Here is a 22059-nt window from a genome sequence, read left to right on the forward strand (position 1 = left end):
TAGAATACAAACCTAAAGGCCTTTTTTCAGATTTTATGGTGGCGTTTGTTTAGCATGTGGAACAGCTGCACTTACGGACCTGGGGACCTCTAGGGTTTTGTACTTTGTTGGTTTTTTTTTTAATCACTGCATTTTTCATGTCCCTGTTATAACCTTGGATTCTTTTAAGGGATGGACTGCAGTGTGGTTGGATTTTACAGGCTGTTGTGTCTCTGTAGAACTCAGGAAGAATCCACCTTCATTTCTAAGTCACTGGAGGTTTTAACTTTCTCTTTATTGTCTCTCTCTGTCTGTCTCTGTTTCTCTGTCTCTGTCTGTCTCTCTGTCTCTCTGTCTCTCTGTCTTTCTGTCTCTGTCTCTCTGTCTCTCTCTCTCTCTCTCTCTCTCTCTCTCTCTCTCTCTCTCTCTCTCTCTCTCTCTCTCTCTCTCTCTCGGCACAGTACTCAAAAGCGTAGAAAGACGCTCTCCACGTGGCTATGGCCTGTCATCAGTCAGTCTTGGCATATTCCACAGCCTTCAGATACAGGGACACTCCAGATTCAGTAGAATCTAAATAGAACATTGAAAGTGGCCACAAATCAGACAGATGGACTCTCATAGCCACAGTGCATCATACAAAATACGCAGTGGAGTTTTACATCACACTGAAAGTTCCCTCCATGACAAATGGGATTAGAATGAAAAAGTGTGTATCTGTCCTCCATGACTCTGGTTTCTCCCGAGCTGCCAAGTACCAGCAGCTCGCTGCTTCAGCATGAATGTTTCAGCATCTCTCTTTTGCACACACCCCTTTGTTTCAGATCCCTTTTGCAGTCCGTTTGGATAGGAAAGGAATTTTTGTTCACTCTCAGTTCCCTGATCCTAGCAGAGCTGTCAGCCACCTGCCTGGGCATTCTGCTTTCTCAAGTTGCTGACGTAATTGGCTGTGTTGCATTCCTGAAATTAACTTATTACCATGAGAGCTGAACCAAAGGAGGGTCCGTGGAGCTTTCTTTAGGTTCCAGCATCCTAAGTGATACAACTACATCCAACATCAGTGCTTTTGAAATGTTGGGGGAAAGTTTTATTTCTTCTAAATTCTAAGAATAAAAGACAGAAAAGATGAGGCCAGGGGAGCAAGGGAGAAGCAGGAACGAAGCAAGGGGCATCTTCACTTGCAAGTAGGAAGAAATAAAAACTATCCAAACCTGGAAACTCCATGTACCACTATGGATGCTTCCCTATAATCCTGGCCTGACTGCCTCCTGTCTGTCTACAAGCCTCACTTTGTAGGACCTCGCAAGCCGAAGTCAAGGATCAAGTTAGTGTTATTCTTTAGACAGTTTGAGAATAGTTCATAATCTTTCCTTTTACTGATATGCATTCATTATACACTGTGGTATGTGTGTGTGCTCTGTGTGTGTGCCTGTGGGGTGTGTGTGTGTGTGTGTGTGTGTGTGTGTGTGTGTATGTGATGATTGCAGGCTCACACCACATTGGGCATGTGGAGGTCAAAGGACAGCTTTCAGAAGTCAGTTCTCTCCTTTCTCCTTGAGTTCCGGGGGCTGGACTAAGGTTCTCGGGCTTGTCAGCAAGACCTTTTATTGTTTGAGCCAGCTCCTGGCCCTCATACAAACGTTTTCCTCAAGTATGTCATGGGCTTTGAGCATACTTGCCTTCTATACCCAACCCACCATCCTTCTTTCCTTCTTGCTAGTCCTTGCCCTGTTTCCCAGATAGCCCATTTTCTACTTTCGTGCCGTATATAAAACTGCATATAATGGAAAAGAGTACAAGATGTGTAATTTAAATAGAAAAGAATACAAGATGTGTAATTTGCATAGTTGACTTACTAAGTGAAATTGTGAGGATAATATGAATTTAAGATATTTTGCTTCAACTCATCGTGATAAGCATTCATTGACAACCCAAGGGCACATCATCTAGCAGGTGGGATAACATGAATCCACCATACCACATAAGAAATGGCTACTTGCCAGATGCTATGAAAGCATGGGAAAAATACTGCTTTGTTCTTTTAAAGGCTTTCTGGAGCTGAGATATCCACAAAATCATAGTTTTAATGTACAAATAAATAATTTGGTACATAAAGGTACTTGTACCTATAACTGATTATTTTCTATTGACATTTATTTTTGAAAGCATGCATGCCTGCATTAAAATATTTAAAGACCTGTGAAATTGATTACAGCAGTATTTACTATCATTTCATTCATAAACTCAATTAGGCTAACACATGCCACTTGAACAGATGATAAAATACAATGACAAAGTACTTCAAATAACTGCTATCGTAGTGTGAGGTGACACGGTTGATTGCTTTACCCGCTGCATGAAAACAATCACTCTAAATAATCCTAAGTAAATGTAATTAACCAAACCATACATTAACACTTCCTATGCTTGAGTTTATGGGTTGTTAATGGATTAAGAAGAAACATGTGGCAGGTCTATTTCTTCATATATGTTAGAAGCGTAAGAACGTAGAATTGTGTAAGTCATGCTCCCACAGCACTCACACAGTTCACCTCGGAAATGACAGGCAAGGCTATCTTAGTCCGTAACTAAGAATCCAACCTTCAGAACTCTGGGCATTTGTTCTTTATCATTCATCTTCTTTCTTGTCTACAGACACTAGAAACCAGGAAATGGATGTTTCCATTGTGAATAAAACATTCTAGTAAGGTAACCACCAGGAGTCAGCAATTTTATCTCTAGGACGCAGTTTTCAGCAAATGGGAAATATGAAATGCAGGTGTATTCTCACAGCCTGGTGGCGTCTTAAAATGAATCAGAAATAGTTATCATTTTACCTAAGGAGACTAATGTAACAAATCTGAGGTATAGTTAATAAAAAAATAAATAAGGAGTTGCTTAATAAAAAACTTTAAAGGTCTTTAAAGTTTAATCATATTAACCAACTTTTTATCCTGATAAATGTTTTTTTTCCAATTTTCAGGAGTAAAAATGGCTTAAAGAAGAGGAAACTAACTAAGTAAGTCTGTAGTCCTGTTACGCTTAGAGTTTCACCATAATGATCTTCACTTTCCAAATCAAAACCTGTTTTAGCTCCCCTTCTGTTGCTGTGAGAAAACACTCTGACTCATGTAATTTAGGAGAGAAAAGGCTTTCTTTCATCTTACAGGTTACAGTCCACCACTGAGGGAAGCCAGGGCAAGAACTCAGTCAGGAGCCAGATGTAGTACCACACGCCTTTAATCCCAACACACAGGAGGCAGAGGCAGGTGGCTCTCTGCGAGTTCTAGGGCAGCCAGCCGGGGCTACAGAGAGAGAACCCCATCTCAAAAACAAAACAAAAAAAAGAACTTGAGGCAGAAAATATGGAAGAACACTGCTTTCTGGTGTGCTGTGGCTCATGCTTAGGTAGCTGTCTTCGACAGCACAGGACCACCTGCCCAGAGACCCACTGTGCTACCCATAGTGCTCTAGGTCATCTTACATCATAAACAGTCAAGACAACTTCCCACAGGCATATGTACCCCTGGGCTAATATGATCTGGGCAACACCATGACTGAGATTCTATTCTCAGATAGCTGAAGGCTGTCAAGTTGAGCTAACAGGACCAAAAGATCACATGCTTCCAAAGAGAAGGGATGCCTCAGAAGAGGTGGGTACATGTGGAAAAGCACAATGTGTTGTTTACACACAGGGATGGAGTGACCACTAGAGATGCTTATCCCAGAATCCACTCTAGGAAAAACATCCGTTCTCACCATAGGAAACCACAGAATGAATGGATTGTTAGGACCTACAGAAAGCTGGCAAGAGGCCATGTCGTAAATACGACCATTTCATATGTACATAAAGGTATGCAAAAGCCTCTGGTCATTTTATGTTTTGAAATTCTCCATTTGTCACAGAGAAAGGTTTTTACTCTAGTTGGTGCTAAAATTAATACTCTGATAATACCATCTCTGAAATCTTTCGTGATAAATAGGAACAATAATTAGCTAGCCTGAGCTCTTACCTCCTGAACTGTTAAGTCATAAGAATATGAATTCAGTGAGTGAAAATTATCCACTGCTGATTTCAGATATCTATGAGTTTATCTTGATTAAAATTCTGTAGTACATATAAACAGTGAAACATTTTTTATAAATAGAATTCAGTCTTTATTCTGACCAAGGACAGAACACTGGTATATTAGTTCAAAAAGGCAACGGGGTTCCTGTGACATTATTGCTGATACAGAAAAAAAAAAAAGAAAAGAAAACATGTAGAATTTTGTAAGATATTTCAAAAGAAACATTAAGATACAATATTTTTATTTAGCTTTGAGTGGATTTTAATTTCAGGCACAGTAAGACCATTTTTCTAGAGTCTGTCTAAAGTCAGTACACGTAGTACTGGCACCAAGGGGCACAGCAGAGAGGCCATTCGTCAGGAAGAGACAATCATTTGGAGAAATGTTATGACAGAGATGGAAAGTTTCGTTGCCCAAAACTACTGCTAGGTTTTGAAGTGAGCTATAGAGGGACCGGCTAGAATATCCAGGAACAGAGTCACAGGACAAAGAGGAAGGGACACTCTGAGATGTCTCCTTCCAAGTCCCAGGCAGAAACAAGAAGAAGAAAGCTCTGGCTGGACTCTGTAATTCTGGATTTCTGTCTCCCCTGGTCCTCATGCGGCCCCCTCCCCCACCTTCTGCCCCATCTTTTAAATGCTCCTGCTGCTCTCTCTCCCCTCCCAGTGTTCTCTCCCCTTCTCTGTACAAGCTCTCTGCCAGCCTTCTCCAGTCTGCCCCCTTCTCCTTCCTGGTCTTGCTTCATCTCATCCACAAATCTGCTCTGTCTTCACTACGCATGCTCCTGGTTTCCTAAAAACAAGGTGCAGTTTGGAAGTGTTAAATCCAACTTCCAGATCAATGCCCCCCTACAGCTGCAGCCAGGGAGAGCAGCTTAATGGGGTTGGACATGGGAGCCCATCTTCAGCTGGTACCTTAGAGAGAGAAGAATGTCAAAGAGGGAAAACCCTTGACTTGCTCTGCCGCGGCTCTCGTCAGAGTTCTCCTCCCCAGTGGCCCCACGACAGAGTCCTCACTTTTGTCCCTTAAATGTGACTCTCCTATGTTTGCTTGGTTCTGCTTGCTGGGGATTGAGGGTGAAGCTTTGCACATGCTAGCAGGCCACTAAGCTACATCCCAGCCATCTGTGGCTCTCACCAAGCATGTCAGCATGTTTTAGGAACTGCCGTGTTTTTTTTTATGAGCAAGAACCATTGTTTCTATCATTTCTGATTAAAGACATTAGAATTTCGATGACCTGAGAACTTTAATTCTCTTGCAATCTACCAAAATTTTAGTATGAATGAATGTCATCAATTAATCTACCAGATTAGCTAGTCAACAACTTTAACCAAATACCTAAGCCATGCTGTGTAGTTGCTAATGGGGTGCGGGACTGCAGACAGATGGGAGAGGCTGAACACGTGTCACAGGACTAAAGCATGGGTTAAGTGTGTGGAACCGACCCAAATGAAAAAGCTAGGGTTAGAGGAGAAAATACAGCTTCCTGTAGGATGGAGAACAGGTTGGCGCAGGCTGCTTCTAGAAGAGAAGAGTAGTGACCAAGTTGTACAGAACAAGCAAGTTAAATCCTATTCATAAAAAAAGAAACTACCACGGTGTGGAAACTTGGCTTGGATGTGTCACTCGCTTGCACTTCTGAACCATTTCTACAGTTGTATAGATTTACCAGCTTAAACACAGTTCTCTCAGGCAAGACACTTGGCATTTCCTAGCTAAATGCTCCAACCTGCTGACCAGGGCCCTGCTCTGAGGATGCTGTAGCTAGCTGCAGGATTCCCTATTCGTAGGAAGCTCTTTAACAAGTCTCTTTGTATGTTATATGTGAACCCAAGGAGGTGGCTGTGGCAATGGCATTTTTTTCAATGGCTATGGTGAATTTATGAGAAGTTAGGTGGTTATCCAGTCACATACTATATAAAGAACAGCAAAACCACAACTCAGACAGGTCACTGGAGTGTAAACCCTTGATCTTTCTCATATGCCTGGATTCTCTAGAAATACACATACAAATACATGTATGTGTATTTCTATGCACATACATCCAACACACAAACACATATAATACACACATGTGTGTATTATATGTGTACATATCTATGTGTGTGTGTATATACATGTGCAAGTGTGTATGTAATATATTTTTTGCTGAATTAAAGGCGAACTGTAGATCTAGTCTATACATCTCTAGAAAGTTTAGTGTATATATACTTTTTCTAAAATTATATTGCCAACTGACAGCCTTAATTAAAGAATGTAGTAGCAATGAATGTTCATCCTGGAAAAGGAAAACTTCTATTTTTGCCAAGAAAAGTACCAAGTATGGTGTTAACCAATAAGCTGCTCTTAGGTTGATCTTTAAACATTCTTTTCTTTGTGTTTGACAAAGCCCAGTTCAGCTGGATGACTTTGATACTTACATCAAGGATATGGCCAAGGACTCCGACTATAAATTCTCTCTTCAGTTTGAGGTGAGTGATGGGGTTGAGGTGTTTTCTCCCTTCTGTGATGGGAGTGCTGTGGGGATGATCGGAAGTGACTGTGGGGTCACTTCCCTGCTCACTGGGTGGTGCATGTGATATACTGCTAAGCAAGGAAGGCTATCAACCTCCTGGGGGTAGGGGAGCTTAGCTTCTGGGCCAGATTGGCTAGAAGGCCAGAGCTCAGAGAATTCAAATGCAGGGAGAGAGAGAAGAGGAGCAGGTTCAAAGGTAAGCAGACAGGACCGAGAGATGCCATACTTGAAAAATCAGGAAAAGTCAAGAAGAGGAAGGATTAAAAGCAAACCGACCCCTGGCATTGCACTTACCTTCCAGGGACTTTGGTGTGCCTTCAGGTGGCCAAAGTCCAGGCAGATGGTGGGTATCTACCCCTGTTTCCCCTATGTGTGTGACAGCCGAGGTCAGAGTGCTCATTAAGCTGGGATTCCAAGCAATGCAGCAGAACACTTCTTGCTGTTTGGTTTTCTTTCTTTTGAAAACCCAGGGAGAGAGAGTTGTTCATGATTTGTGCAGACAGAGAAGGACCCTGTCCACACTCCCTTCCCTGGAAATTCACACTGAGTATAAGATTGTGTACCCCCACAGCAGAAGTGAGCAAGAGCCAGAACAAACTAGGCCCTTGCTTCTGCTACTCCCTGGCTCCTCACACTTCAGGCACCAATGCAGATGCACGGACCTGTGATTCCAGATATTTGGAATGACTGTGAACTTTGTAAATTTTGTAGTTTTCTTTTGAAATCTAGGTTCTCTTTCCCATTAAAGTAACTGTGTTTTATATCATTTATTTTTTCCATATTTTCTTGATCTTCATCAGCCAAGGACTGCTTTAAGTCAACAGAGGCCAGCAATAGTTTGGGTATGGACATTCTTTCAGGGAGTTTGAGGGTGAAGAGAATCTTTTAAAAATGTTTTTTTTTACTATGTATGCATGTGTGTATGTGTGTATGTGAAGGGTCTCCAGCCAGCTCTGCCTTGCTAAAACCCACCAGATTACATTCCTAAAGCTAGCCACCAAGGTCTCTTTCCTTATTTGGCCACGTCCTCCTCCTGAGGCTGACTACCAAGTTCCAGCTATCAAAGTATTGAAGTCCAACAATCAGAAGCCCCCTTTGGCTCTCCTAGTTAACATGGCAGTTAAAATTAAACACCTCATCCTAACTCGGGGTTTCTCCTTTTACATTATAAATGGCCATTTGCCTGTGTGTCACATCTGTCTCCTGTCTGTCCAGAGGCAGTCTTTTGTCCCCCTCCTGGACAAATCCCCCTTCCCCTCTCCCTTGTTCCCTTCCCTTCACCCTTGTCCTCTGTCTCCTGTCTTTGTCTCTTATTCCTGCCCTTTGTCCTCCTTGGGCAAATAAATCTCCTTTGTGCTAAGAACTTGGTCTTGGGGTGTCCTGAGCTGACACTGGTCCTTACAATATGTGTATGTGTTATGTACATATGTGTGTGTATGTGTGTATGTATGTATGTATGTATGTATGTATGTATGTATGTATGTGCCACAATGTGTGTATAGATCAGAGGACAACTTCCTGGAGTCAGTTCCTCCCTTCACCACATGGGGCCCAGGGATCCGACTCATCAGGGTCATCAGGCTTGGTGGCAAGAACTGAATCATCTAACTGAGCTGTGAAGAATCTTATTCATTACCAAATACAAAGTCCCCAAACTACACCCTGTCTTGATAAATCTCACAAAAACCCTGGCCAATTATCTATTCCCTTCAAGTGTATATGAAATTATCAATATTATCCCCTGTTACACCTCAAATAACAGAAATCCAATTATATTTCAGGGTCTATAGTAAGAACAGCATTTCAGAAAGCAAGTCACTAGAAGGAGAACATTTTAAAAATATTAATAATAAGCCCAAACTGTAAAAACCAAATAGTTGGATGACTATAATGGTGGAACGAAATGATGACGTAACCACACCTCCAACCTGAGTAAAAGTTTCTTAATTCCTTCAAGATCAGATGCTGTATAAGCTACTTTTCTGTTGCTATGATAAATAGTACCCCAACAAAACACAAATTAGGAGAGAAAGCGTTGTTTTCACCTAGAGTTCTAGGATGGAAGGGTCCATCATGGTGGGGGAGGCATGGCAGCGGGGTGGAGGAAGCCTGCAGCGAGGAGGCAGAGAGAGAAAGGAAGCGGGGCCAGGCTGTAAACTCTCAAAGACCATGCCTAGGGATGTGCATCTTCCAGCAAAGCTCACAGTCCTACAACCCGCTCAAACAATGCCACCAACTGGGGACCAATTGCTCACACTCGCATGCTGCTGGGGGCCATTCTTGGTCAAACCAGCATAGACGCTATTGGTACACAGCTAAGAGTCATGACCTTTGCTGAGGACTCACAGTTTATGCCATCAAACCAGAGTGTAACTACTACTGTGATTTAGAATTGTATAATTGTTTAAAAGTTCAATGCTATTTTCTGGTTTGAACAGAAGAAGAATGCTTTTATTGTAACTAAAACAGAATTCTAACCAGCTTACACCTAAGTAAAGGGGGCTTTCTTGAAATGATATTACTATATCTCGTGTGATTGAAGGAAGGACGGAGTAGATGAACCTTGGATGGGTCTCTGGGCTGTCTGGAAGCTTGAGACAGACCCTCCTTCCTCACTGCTCTCCTCCGGTCTTGACTTCGCTTTCTTTCACTGCAAACCAACTTCTTTTTCTCAGTGGAAAACTCAGTGTCTGCCTTAGTCGGGGTTTCTATTTCTGTGAAGAGACATCATGACCACAGCAACTCTTATGAAGGAAAACATTTAATTGTGGTGGCTTACAGTTCAGAGTTTTAGTCCACTATCATCATGTGGGACATGGAGGCATACAGGTAGACATGTTGCTGGAGAAGGAGCTGAGGGTTCTTATATCTTGGCTCATAGGCAACAGGAAGTGGTCTGATACACTGGGAGTGGCTTGAGTATATATGAAACCTCAAAGCTCACCCCCATGGTGACACACTTCCTCCAATAAGGCCACACCTACTCCAACAAAGCCACATCTCCTAATAGTGCCATTCTCTATGAGCTTATGGGGGCCAATTACATTCAAACCACCACAGTGTCGAATATCCCCTCCCTCCACTCAGGTCTCTTCCCCTCTCCTACACCTCCCCTACCCCTCCACATAACATTCCCTTGCTCATCTGTGCTTTGAAAATTAACAGGGAACTTTGTCCAAGCTGGGTCATGATGCTCATTCTAACTAAATACTAAAGCAGAAAAAGTCACATAAAGTCTGCCAAGCAAGATAATGTGACCAAATTACCTTAAGTGAGGGATAGCTATATTTCTGGATGAAGATGAGGGACTGCTAGACAATAAGCAATTTATGTACTAGCTTTAAATACCATACAGATATGTTTAAAAGAATTGAACACTTTACATGCCAAATGTTCAATTTATTATGTGCTTGGCTTTTATATGTTCAATATATAAATGAACATTTTAATTTGGTTCATAACATTTCTATTTGTATTTAAGGATTTCAATTTATTTGGCCACTAATAAGTCAATATTGGGGGTGGGTCACACTTTTCAAAACCTCAGTTTCTTCACCTATGAGACAGGTAGGTTGAGCTAGATTAGTGATTTCCCACTGAGCAAGAGCTAGCCCAGTACCCAAGAAGGAGTATGGTGATATGTAGGAGTGGTTTTAGTTAGTGCCTTGGGTGGAGGCCACTAACAGTATACAGTAGGTAATGGGGGAAGGGAGGAACAGGAAATGTTCCTCAAGGCATGCAATCAGGAAGTATCCTCACCTAGTAGTACTCCCCTGAAAACCACTGGGCTTCACATGGAGCACTGTGCAGCATGCTTTGCAATGCCTGTGTGTTACGGTTCTCCAGAAGACCCAATGCGATGTGCACACAGAGCCAGCAGGAGTGTAGGAAGAGTGATTTCTCTTAAGGAATTGGCCTAAGACAACTAGAAAGTCTAGTCTTCAGGACAGGCTGTCCAGCTGGTGAACCACAGAAAAGTTGCAGTCCTGAGTCTGAAGGCAGCAGGGGGCAGAATTCCCTCCTCTGTCAGGGAGTTACTTTCCCTCTTAATTCAATTAATTGATTGGCTAAGTCCCACCCAATGTATAAACAGTAATCTACTTTACTCCGAGTCCACTGAGTTCATCACATTTTGCCAACTTCCTAACAAGCTCTAGTTTGCTATGTGACCAAACAACTGGGCACTGTAGGCTAGCCGAGCTGACACACAAATGAAGCCATTGTGCCAGGTTTTGAAGAAAAGTTTAGGGCTTTTACTGTTAATAAACCTTTTTCATACATCTCTATCATTAGTTGTGTGTGTAATAGACTTGGCGTCATGCTTACTCTGTGTGCTTGATTCAGTGGGAGATGCTGGGATCTTTATATCACACGCGTGGGCTCCGTGTCTTGGACTAGCATTTGCTCAGCCAAGGACCTGCTGGTTGTCTTTCCTTTCTCCTTGTCAGCCTCCAGTCAACTCTCAAATTTTCATGGCCCGCAATGACCTCAGGTTGAGTATGCTTTTGTCACCATTTTCGGGAAGCGTTGTACTCCACGGACTGCTTTCTGTGTCTATGCCTCGCCTTCACATTAACAGTCTTCGGATTCTCTAGTGCTTTGTGTTCATAATTACTGAAACGTAAGGGGGAAAATGCTCCTAGTTATAACAGTACCTCAAGAAGGCATTAAGATGACGGAACAGCTGGGTCTAGCTAAACCTAGTAGCTAAGACAGGAATGTGTTCTGTTCATCCGAATGCTTATACTACTTGAGTTCATTTCCATACTGACATGGAAAGATCAGACATGCATTGAGAAATTGCATCATTTATAATCATTATGCAAATTGAAGATAATGCCTGGATTTGCATATATTACCAATACAGTTATAAGTCATACATGAAGCTGTATCAGTTCCTACTTCCTATTCTCTGAATAAATTCCCTTTCACTCGGTATCTGATTGGGGAATTGTGGGAAAGATGGATTATTCTTCTGGCAGAAATATACATTTTTCCTTAGGGAGGCTGGGAACTTGAAAGGGGACAGCTTCATTTCTGATGTTTCTGATAAGAGGGATTCTAAAAAACCTGACTTCAGAGCTTGAGGTGGGGCCATTCACAAGGCATTCCACATACCCTTTGCTTTCCCATTGGCTTCTGGCATTTGTAATTGACTGGAACACAGGTAAAGGCCCTCACATTCTTTGTTCAGAAATATGGCTCCAAAGGCAAACATAAGGCCATGGTACATGCTACGTGTCAAACAAGAGGTGACCTTTTCTTTCTGATGGCGGCTCCGTCAGCTGATTTGATGAACGCCTCAGGCCTCTTCCCTGGAGTTGTCGCTGGCATGGCTTGTCTCAAATCACTCCATCAGTTTTTAGGCACAAGATATTTGCTCCCGGCCTTGACTCTCTCTCTTGTCGTTCCTTCTCTCTCAGTTATTTGATCCGTTTCCAAAAGCCTGTACTTAGCGCTGTGGCCTTGCTCTGTGTACTGTCCCGATACAAATTGCGTCTTGGTCTCCAGGTCCTTGAGAGCTATTGTAGACGGGCCCAGGGTTGATTTCTCTTGTTTCTACTCTTCCGTCACCCACTCATCAAATCCCCGTCAGTACTGTACTCTTCTTGAGGTATGTGTGATGGGTTGAATTGTGCCCTCCCACATCTGCTGAGGCTCTAACGACTCCCTGCCACAGGATGATATCTCGTTTTTGGATAGGATCATGATAGATGGAGATGGTTAAAATGGTCACAATTTAAGAGGTCATACCATATGCAGCTGTAGATGAATGCCCCATTAGAAGCCAAGAGAAGGCAATGAAAAATCCGCACCATAGCCATCACAGAGGGCATGTGGACTTGCTGATACCCTGGTTTTATATTTGTGGACTCCAGAGCTATGAAACAATATATTTATTTGGTGTTAAGTCAACATACTTGTGGCTCCTTGTCCTGGCAGCCCCAGGAGACTCACCCAGTGCAACACTAGACATCCCCCTTGATGGTCGCCTGGAGATAAGAAACACTGCGATTCTATGGTCCCATCAACTTGCTGCAGATGGGACCTCCTCTCCTTCTCCCTCCCTTGCTCCTTCTCCTCGGATCTGTGGTCTATGACCCTGATCACGTGCCTCTAAGGCCCAGTCCATTCCAAAGTAAACACATGGAATTGTCCTCTGGCAACAATGTTGCTGGCTCTGAGAGCAGAACACAGTAGGTGCTTGTTCTAGATGACGACAGGCTGATATGTTCCGCCAGTCCATGTCAAAGGCCTAGCCTCATTATCCGTGTTTGAAGGCGAGGCCCTTTGGAGATAATTACGATAGAGAGTCACGGAGCTGGGAGTCTAGGGGTGAGATCGGTGCCCTTATAAGAGAAACTGGTGAGTTTGCCCTCTCTCTTCCCACAAGCTTCATATTGCTAAGACACGGGAGTACACAGGAGCTGACAGCTGCTTGCAAGTCAGAGATTAACAATGAGATCTACACTGGTGGCATCTTGGTTTGGGTTTTTTCAGCCCCCATGAAAATAATAACATTCTTTCGTTAAAACCACAACTCTGAGGTGTTCATTTATGGCAACAGACACATTCTTTCTCTCTCTCTCTCTCTCTCTCTCTCTCTCTCTCTCTCTCTCTCTCACACACACACACACACACACACACACACACATACACACACATACATACACACACTCACTCACACACTCACATATACATACACACATACTCACACACATATATACACATACTCAACACAACACACATACACACACATACATACATACATACACATATACAACACACACACACACACACACACATGCACAAACACAGTACATATGCTTGTGCTTTCATGCATCAGCAGTCTCTAGCCTAGTACAGACACCCCTGGCCTGGGTGACTACATTAGGGCCCTAGCAAGTCGTCACAGTGTCCTCAGCTTAAAACAACAGAATTCTGCTCTCCCGTTGTCAGACTCAGGAGCTGCCATGAGCGGCCATCGGAGCCACTCTCCCTCTGGAGGCTCCGGGGACAGCACCTCTTTACCTTGCTCAGGCTCCAGTGGTCCCCAGTGTTGCTTGACTGGCAGCTACACCAAGCCAGACTCTGACCCCATCTTTACATGGCTTCTCATCTCGTAATCCATGGTGACTTATCTCTGTAAGCTTTTACAAAGGGTCACATTCATAGGTTCTAATATGGACACTGCCTCTTGGCGAACACCATTCAACACTCTAGAGATGTCTGCAATAAATAAAATCTAGGATTGACTGTATTAGAAGCAAAACGGGCAAACAGAAATCCAAAAATGATACATGTGGCTTCAGCGCATTGCCCCTATACTTTATCTTAATGAAGACTTAAGCCTCTGGTGTTTCCATATGGTTGGAGAGAAAATAACTGCGGAATTACTGAACTGGAAACTTGTTTGCTTTTCCACGCTGTGACAAGCTAAATTACAAAGCCTGCAGCGCAGCTTGAGTGTCCATGCAGCCCCCGCTCTGCTGCAGTGCGCCTTGACTAACGTACACTTAGGCTGTTCAGCCAATTAAGCAGCTCTTACCGACTTGGGGCGTCTAGAGCCGGGAAGGTAGCACTCCATTACAGGTCTCTCTGTGAGTCAGCTTCCGCACACGCTGCCAGCTCTCAGCCCCAGCCCGTTTCTAAGATTTCTTTTGTATCTTTTCCAGTGGCTTTTTAGTCTATGTTCAAATTGGGGTGTGAAAGGGGAGCTAAGGAGAGTTGTGGTTCCCTCCACACAATGGCCAAGAAAGGACTCATGAGAGACCCAAGGCAAGCAAAGCAAAAACAGACACAACCACACCATCATATAGTGTTTAGGGCAACATTTGCATTTGCTGGGTTTGATTATTCTGTTTGATAGTACTATAAGCCAGCGAAGAATGGAGAAATTAAAGGATTTATTTGGAGATAATTACACTGATGTTCAGGAGATTTGAGTCAAAAAGACCTGTAGTTTATAAGTGGTACACAGAACGAAGGGGGCTATATTGACAAATTATTTCTTTTTGACAGATTATTCTTTATGGTTTTTTTTTTCTAAAAAAAAAATGTCCACTTGTAAATATTTTAATCAATGGAGAAAAAAGCATCATTTAAATAGTTACTCTAATTAACCTGAAAAAAACTTAACACTGATTTGGATTTAGTTTTCCAAAGCTAGAGACTTTTTGGTGTCCCACAAGAGTAATATAGCAAGCCACTGGAAACTCTTTAAATGGGAAGCCTGTCCAATTGCAAGGGTGATTTTCTGCTTTAAGATACTGGTAAAAAGGGTTTTGTCCAAAATGGGGGAACAACTTTACATATGTGTTGAGGCACCAACTTGCTGGTTTATCTTTAAGTACGGCTACCAGTTACTCCAAAAAGCTTAGAATTTGTCATCTTGAGAAGCCAAAACATGATGAAGCATCAGCGAGAATGAGAAATCTGGGCCATTGAGGTGGTTTCTTCCGTGGTGATGACAATCGTGCACACCGCTGTTGGTGGATAAAGTCGATAGTAAGGACGTCCAACTCGAAAGAGTCCTGAGACCAAAAGTTGATTCCTGAAGCATGTGCTTGGGAAGAACACTTGAATCAGGTTGCAAAGGATGTGAAGATCTCTCTGCACAATCACCTGGAATATCATCAAATGTCTTCTCCCTTAAAAAAATCTTTCAGAGATTCCAAACGTCTTCCTCCATAGTAAGCCTCTAGCTTTTGATTCATTTTCACTCCTTCTCAGTAACAACTGAGAAGTGACTTGAAGTGTAAAGCTTGTGTGCCTCACTGCACCCTAGGAACAATTTCCTTGGGTAAAGTGTAAATACTCCGGAATTCAGATCAGCAACACCTGTATAAAGGGCTTGCAAGAGTGGTGCCCCACCTGTAATCTCAGCCCTCAGGAGGCAGAGACGAGGGATCTTCAGGGCAAGCTGGCTAGCCAACCCAGCTGATTGACTCAGTAAGAGAACCTGTCTCAGTAAATGGAGAACAATTAAAGAAGATACCAATGTCAACCTCGGGCCTCCTCACACAGGCACACCCACATACATGCCAACACACAAATACACACACGCACACCTTACACAAACACATACAAAAAAATGCTGAACTCTTTAAACGTAAGCAAAACATATGGTGACTGGTCAGCTTACAGATTGAAGCATACTGTGTAAGTAACCTCAGATGCAGAGGGTCTCCATCGCACACAATCACGGGGTATGCAGACAGACACACACCTACAAAATAAAAACAATAAAAATGCCTCTTGAAAAAATGTTTCAGGATATTGCTGGATGTGCTGCTTCAGTTCTATACGGAAGAGTCCCCGAAACTGCCATTCCAGGAGACCGTAATGTGGACAGCTAGGTGACCTAGGACAATGCAAACTCCTTATTTTCTGTAAGACACAGGGAGGGGCAGCTGGCACCCCTCCTCCAGCCACTTAACCTTTAGAGGTGCACTAGTTATCTGCTTCTCTGAAAATACCAACGCGTCTTGTGGAAAGGGAGTCACAGGACAAGTTACAGGTCAGCTGATGTCAAGAGGGTCTTCTTCCAGTCTAGGGCTTGCTCAACACGACCAGCTCAGCTCCATTTTTCAGACATTTCGAGACTGTTAATCCCTATTTTACAACATGGAGATGGCTTCCTGCTCCTTTCTCCCCTTTCTCCTCCTTCATTAGTTCTTCGAGGCTTATTGCCTATGAGGAAAAGGATACCTGCATCTCCTCCTAGAATAAGAAAGGTTTCCATGAACAACTTACATGTGAGCTTCCCTCTTCATCATAAACCTGGGAAGTGTTTCCTTTCCCAAGCCTCCCACACTCCATCTGCCGCAAAGACCTTGCTTCTCAGAATGATCTGTGAGAAACTCAAGCTGTTTCTGTGTCATATTGGACAGCACTTTACTGCTACCATGCTAACCAGCAACCTTAAAATCCTGGGCCTGCAATGCTTAGTTTTCACACTCACAGGGGCGTACGTCCATGGGGGCGCTTCTACTTCAGGCTGTGGCCCCCACTCAGGTTGTCTCCTCGTCCTGAGTAGCAGCTTTCCTGGCCATGAGCTCTTTCTGGCTGGTGCTAGAAGGACAGGAGAAGAAACCAAACTAAGCGAGCATGTAGTGAGCTTCCATTTCACCTAAGTTCCACCCAGATTCATTGACCAGAGCCAGCTGACAAGGACAGAGTGGATAAGCACATTCTGCCCTTAAAATGAGCTGCTGCATTATCATCTAGCCAAGTTGATGCTGTCATTTTAGACATGCAGAGTCCAAGGTGAAGAATGAGCCATCCAATCCACACTGTGTACAGAAACTCAAACCTATTTTCTCTTGTTTGCAGGAGTTGAAACTGATTGGACTGGATATCCCACACTTCGCTGCAGATCTTCCACTGAACCGATGTAAAAACCGCTACACAAACATCCTGCCATGTAAGCCTGCAATAGTCCTGAGCCCAGCCTTGTCTTTCAAAGGTCAAAGCATTGCTACTGCAGCTTAATCAGTTTCACTAGTTCCCAGCCAGACTCAGGTGCAGTCTGAATTGCAGGGCTCTATCGCTGCAGTTTCCTGGGCCTAACTGATGCATTGATCTTACAGGGTGGAGGGAGATTTCATTATACTGCTTTCACATAAATTGCATCTGAGCAGAAGGGACTGAGCATCTGGCCCTTTGGGGACCAAGGAGCTTAGCTGAATTGGGATCAGATGATCTGTGCTCTTGTGAAACATTCTCTGTGAATTCACTGACAGTGAAAGGGTTAAGGCAGAGTGCAGTGTATGAATGCCTTCCTCTCATGCCTGGGGAGCTAAGTGGGAGGTTAGCATTCTGTAATAAAAAAAAAAAAAAAAAAACAGCATTCAAGAGAGGGGTACTAGAAAGTCTGCATGGGGCAGTTATAAAGTCTGTAAGACAGACTGGCTTCCCATCTCTGCTGCCCTCAGTGCTGCCTAGGGGAGCAGGCAAACAGGGAAAGAGGAAAGCTAAAAGTCTAGGAAGACATCACTGTTCTTCATGTAGTTTCTTGATAAAAGCAAGTAGAATTATAATAATAACATTTCACATCTGCTTTTCTGATTAAAAAGTCCCCCAATGGCCTTTTTTCTAATTGACACATTCAGTAAAATTCAGTTAAGTTAGGAGTCAACAAAATATGGCTACTTTAAAGCCAATACATTTCAGTAATTTAGAAACGTTTTTATTAAAAAAAATTTTCCTTACAATTTATTTTGATCATATTCTTTGTCCTCTCCCAACTCCTCCTGTGTCCTCCTCACTTCCCTACCCACCCAACTTCATATGTTCACTCTCTCCCTCCCTCCACCCTCTCTCTCTCTCTCTCTCTCTCTCTCTCTCTCTCTCTCTCTCTCTCTCACACACACACACACACACACACACACACACACACACACACCCTAAAAAGCAAGAAATAAAAATCAAAACAAACAAAAATCAACAAAGAAAAGATGCAGAGAGGGAAAATGGAAAGTAACGGAAAATATGGTCACAATATATGACAGTTAAATGCAATTTTGTTTAAACTTTTTTAATTAAAATATAACTACACCATTTCTCTCTTTCCCTTTCCTCCTTCCAACTTCTCCCATCCCCCTTACTCCCTCTCAGTTGATGGCCTCTTTTCCTTTGATTATTATTGTTACAAATATGAATACAGCCTGCTCAGGTTATTTAATGTTGCTCATATGTATGACTTCAGGGCTGACACTTGGAATTGAATAAACAGTTAGGGACCTCATCCCTAGGAAAGACAAATTCTCCCTTCCTCGGCAGTCATTAGCTGCCTGTGGCTCTTGGTCTGGTGGTGGGGTCTATGAGAGTCTCCCTTTAGTGATAGCATGTATGTTTGTGTTGCCCTGTTTCATGTCTTATTTAGGCATCCACATTCTTACGATCTCACGAGTATAGCGTCCCTGTCATTTTTAGGAGACACAAGCAGACTTCCTGTTCCTCTGATTCTTACAATCTTTGTTCCCTCTTCCACAATGTTCCCTGAGGTTAGGTGCAGGAGTTGTATTGTAGATGTATCCACTGGGGCTGGGGACTCATGACCAGTTGTGGATTTCTGTAATGGTCTTTGTCTGCTGCTAAGGGAAGATTCTTCAATGAAGGGGAAGAGGTACACTCACCTGTGGATGTAAGTGTAGTTATTTAGAATGCATCTGGGAATTATTCGGCTCTAGTAAAGTGGTGATCAGAGGTTCCTCTAAGATTATGCCCTCACCAGCACTGGGCAGTCACCTTAGTTTCCAGTACCAGGTCCTGTTGAGTGGACCTAAGTCCAACTGACAGTTGGCTACTACCAAAAAGAGAATTTTCTTCATGAAGCTCAGCACCACATAGGGTGAATATATATATATATATATTTCAATAAAGAACAGTTTTAAAAAGAAGTTAACAATATAATTCAGAATAAACTAAAGGAAAAGAATAGGGAAAATAACCAAGATGAAAAGCTGAAATCAAAACGGTCTACAATAATACTATGACAACACAGAAGAGAGCCAACAGGAACTGGGGTGGGAGGTATAGGTTGAGAGGACAACACTTTAGTTTCATAGACATGAACAAGTCTAGGGGTCTAAAGACACTGTAAGGACTGTAGTTACTAACATGTGTGGTACATTGAAGGATTTATAATAGAGTGGGCTTTACATACTTTTCCCACAAAAGAATAACAATGTGAGATGGTAGATATGCTTGTTTTCTTAATTATAGTAGTCATTTCTTAATACACACACGGGTGAACACACACACACAGACACACACACACACACACACACACACACACACACACACACACACGATTAAATTCTATGCCCAGCAACAAAAAAGTTAAACTAATAGTATAATAATAATTTCAAAAGGCTCCTGGGTCTTCTGTTCTCTGGGTAAGGTAATGGGCTCTTTGAATTCCCTCATGAAATGGGAATCATACATTTAAGCTACATACTATAGCTTTCCATATGGTCATAAAGATATTTTAGTTCCTGCCTGAAGTGTCTGCAGCTGCTTCTTGCAGAGATGGAGGAGCTGAGTGGCTAGAATCTAGTCATGTGTTATCTAAAGGAGAAACTAAGTCTACGGAATGTCTCTAGTATGAGAGTACAGTAGATTTTCTCCTCCCTCAGGGTTTGATTTAACTTGATATGTGATAGAGACTGTTGGGATAATTTTTCCTTCCATTCTGATTGTTTAATGTATCTTTGCTCCTTGTTCTTCATAGATGACTTTAGCCGGGTGAGACTAGTCTCCATGAATGAAGAGGAAGGAGCAGACTACATTAATGCCAACTATATTCCTGTAAGTAGAAAAAGAAAATCAGGCATCCAAATGCTCAAAACTGCACAGTCCAGGCAGTGGGAGACCACAGGCACTGTGCATGTGTGTGAGGTGAAGAAGAGGCAGCTGTCCCTTTCTAACAACTGAGCCCAGGGAGCAGCAAGCAGTTTCTGTTGTTCCTGTTCAGAATACAGGATGCAGTGGTTCTCAGCCTTCCTGACCCCGCAACCCTTCATACAGCGCCTCATGCTGCAGCGATCCCCAACCATGAAATTATTTTATTGCTCCTTCCTAACTGTAATTTTGCCACTGTGGTGAATCATAATGTAAACATCTGATATGCAGGATATCTGACATGTGACCCCTGTGAAAGGGTCTTTCGACCCCCAAGGGACCCACAGGTTGAGAACCACTATCTGATGGAGGGAAGGGCTCACAGACCCTTGTGAGAGAAGAGACCAGCAGGGGGAAGGGAAGGTGGTGGCACTGAAGAGCCTCTCCCTGTGTTTAGACTTCAGAGCCCAGATTCAGAGGTTTATACCTGTGCACCTACCTGTGCATTTAAAGCAGCAGGAAAGATTGCGGTTGACATAAAAAGGCATGGGCACAGTTTGATAGGTTCCTACAACACAGCGCTTTAAATCACACAGAACTTAACATCACACCGACCGGTACAATTCCTCTGATTACCTCTTTCGTGATAAGTCGGAGGAAATGCTATGCAGGTGTGTGGTCCTTTGCCAGCCTTGTCATCAGCAAAAGGTCAGCTGTCCTCACAAGTGCTGAACGACCACCAGCATTTGCTAGTGAAGGTGGCTGGTGAGGTGTTAACGCTGTCACTCATCTTTCAGGGATACAACTCACCACAGGAGTACATCGCCACCCAGGGACCACTGCCAGAAACCAGAAACGATTTCTGGAAGATGGTCCTACAGCAGAAGTCTCATATCATCGTCATGCTCACTCAGTGCAACGAGAAAAGGAGGGTGTGTACCTCTGTGCCGTGTGCCTGTTGGCCATGCCTGCCCCATTCACAGCCCACTCACGCCCTGGATGCTGTGTCCACTGTCAGAGAAGCAACTGGAGTTGCTTAGTTTTCACCCTCACCTCGGGGCTGTGTGTTTCTTCTTGCCTCTCAATGAGCATAGACTCTATTTCTTCCCCGGCTTCTTTGTTTGTTTGCTTGCTTGCTTGTTTTTTTAAAAGCTTTTTTTTTTTTTTTTTTTTGCCTCAGGTAAAATGTGACCATTACTGGCCATTCACAGAGGAACCCATCGCCTACGGAGACATCACCGTGGAGATGATCTCTGAGGAAGAGCAGGAGGACTGGGCCAGCAGACACTTCCGGATCAATTACGTGAGTTTTCAACAGATTCAGGGAGGGTGGTCTCCAGCCCTCCACTCCCACAGATGCCGTCACACAAAGACCTGGAGATCAATCCACCACTATGTAAGATCGTGAGCACTTGAGGCTCTGCCCTGCTGCTACCTGCAAGAGACAAAAGCTCTGACTCAGTACAGTTCCTATTTTTATCAAGTGTGATATGGATGAAACGTTGTCTTTGAAGGCCAGAGGAGATGATAGAGAAGTCTGCCCTGGTCCATCTCAAACTTGCGCAGGACTGTCAACTCCAAGTGAGAGGGGGGTGTTCTCATTACTTGTCTTAATCAGATAAGAGTAACAGCAAGATATATGAGGCATGGGGACATTTCAATTTAAACATCAGACCTGACACTTACTAGTTAGGATTTTTGTTCTGAGTTTCAATGTCGAGACCTTCTTAATCATGGTTCCATGTCTCTCTTAAAGTTAGGTAGAGTTCTAGAAAGATCTGTTTCCTCACCTTGCTCCCATCTCTGCTGACAAGTATTTGAGGGCTGGTGGTATCTGTGCTAGGTCCCAGTGCTCACATCAGGCAGAGTTATCCCATTTGCTGTCCATAGAAAAGCATTTCCACTAGGATAGTCCCCCTGGAATGAGCTGTGTGTTGAGAACAAAACTTAACTGGAAAGTCCTCTTGCCTTGTTCTTTCCTGCTTAGAAACAGCCCTTCCTAATGACATTGAGCAGGAGAGGGTGTACTGACTTCTGTGGACCAGCCAAATTCACTGCTTGTTTTGTAAAGCCCCCTGAGCTAAATGTAACAAGTCTTTCTTTGGACTGCCAGCTCCCAAATAATGACACAGAGACTACTTTTTAATTATG

General features: G+C 43.2%; 1 protein-coding gene across 1 annotated transcript in view; it reads left to right on the forward strand.

Moving 5' to 3' along the window:
- Positions 1-22059, forward strand: part of Ptpro (protein tyrosine phosphatase receptor type O) — a 215996-nt gene that overhangs the window by 179160 nt on the left and 14777 nt on the right. The window contains exons 18-23 of the mRNA XM_059257172.1: positions 2960-2995; positions 6436-6517; positions 16897-16987; positions 19799-19875; positions 20706-20840; positions 21089-21211. Of these exons, the coding sequence (XP_059113155.1) occupies positions 2960-2995; positions 6436-6517; positions 16897-16987; positions 19799-19875; positions 20706-20840; positions 21089-21211 (544 nt within the window). The remainder of the gene's footprint in view (positions 1-2959; positions 2996-6435; positions 6518-16896; positions 16988-19798; positions 19876-20705; positions 20841-21088; positions 21212-22059) is intronic.

The sequence above is a fragment of the Peromyscus eremicus genome, chromosome 3 (assembly GCF_949786415.1).
Source record: "Peromyscus eremicus chromosome 3, PerEre_H2_v1, whole genome shotgun sequence".
In the NCBI taxonomy this organism is placed as follows: domain Eukaryota; kingdom Metazoa; phylum Chordata; class Mammalia; order Rodentia; family Cricetidae; genus Peromyscus; species Peromyscus eremicus.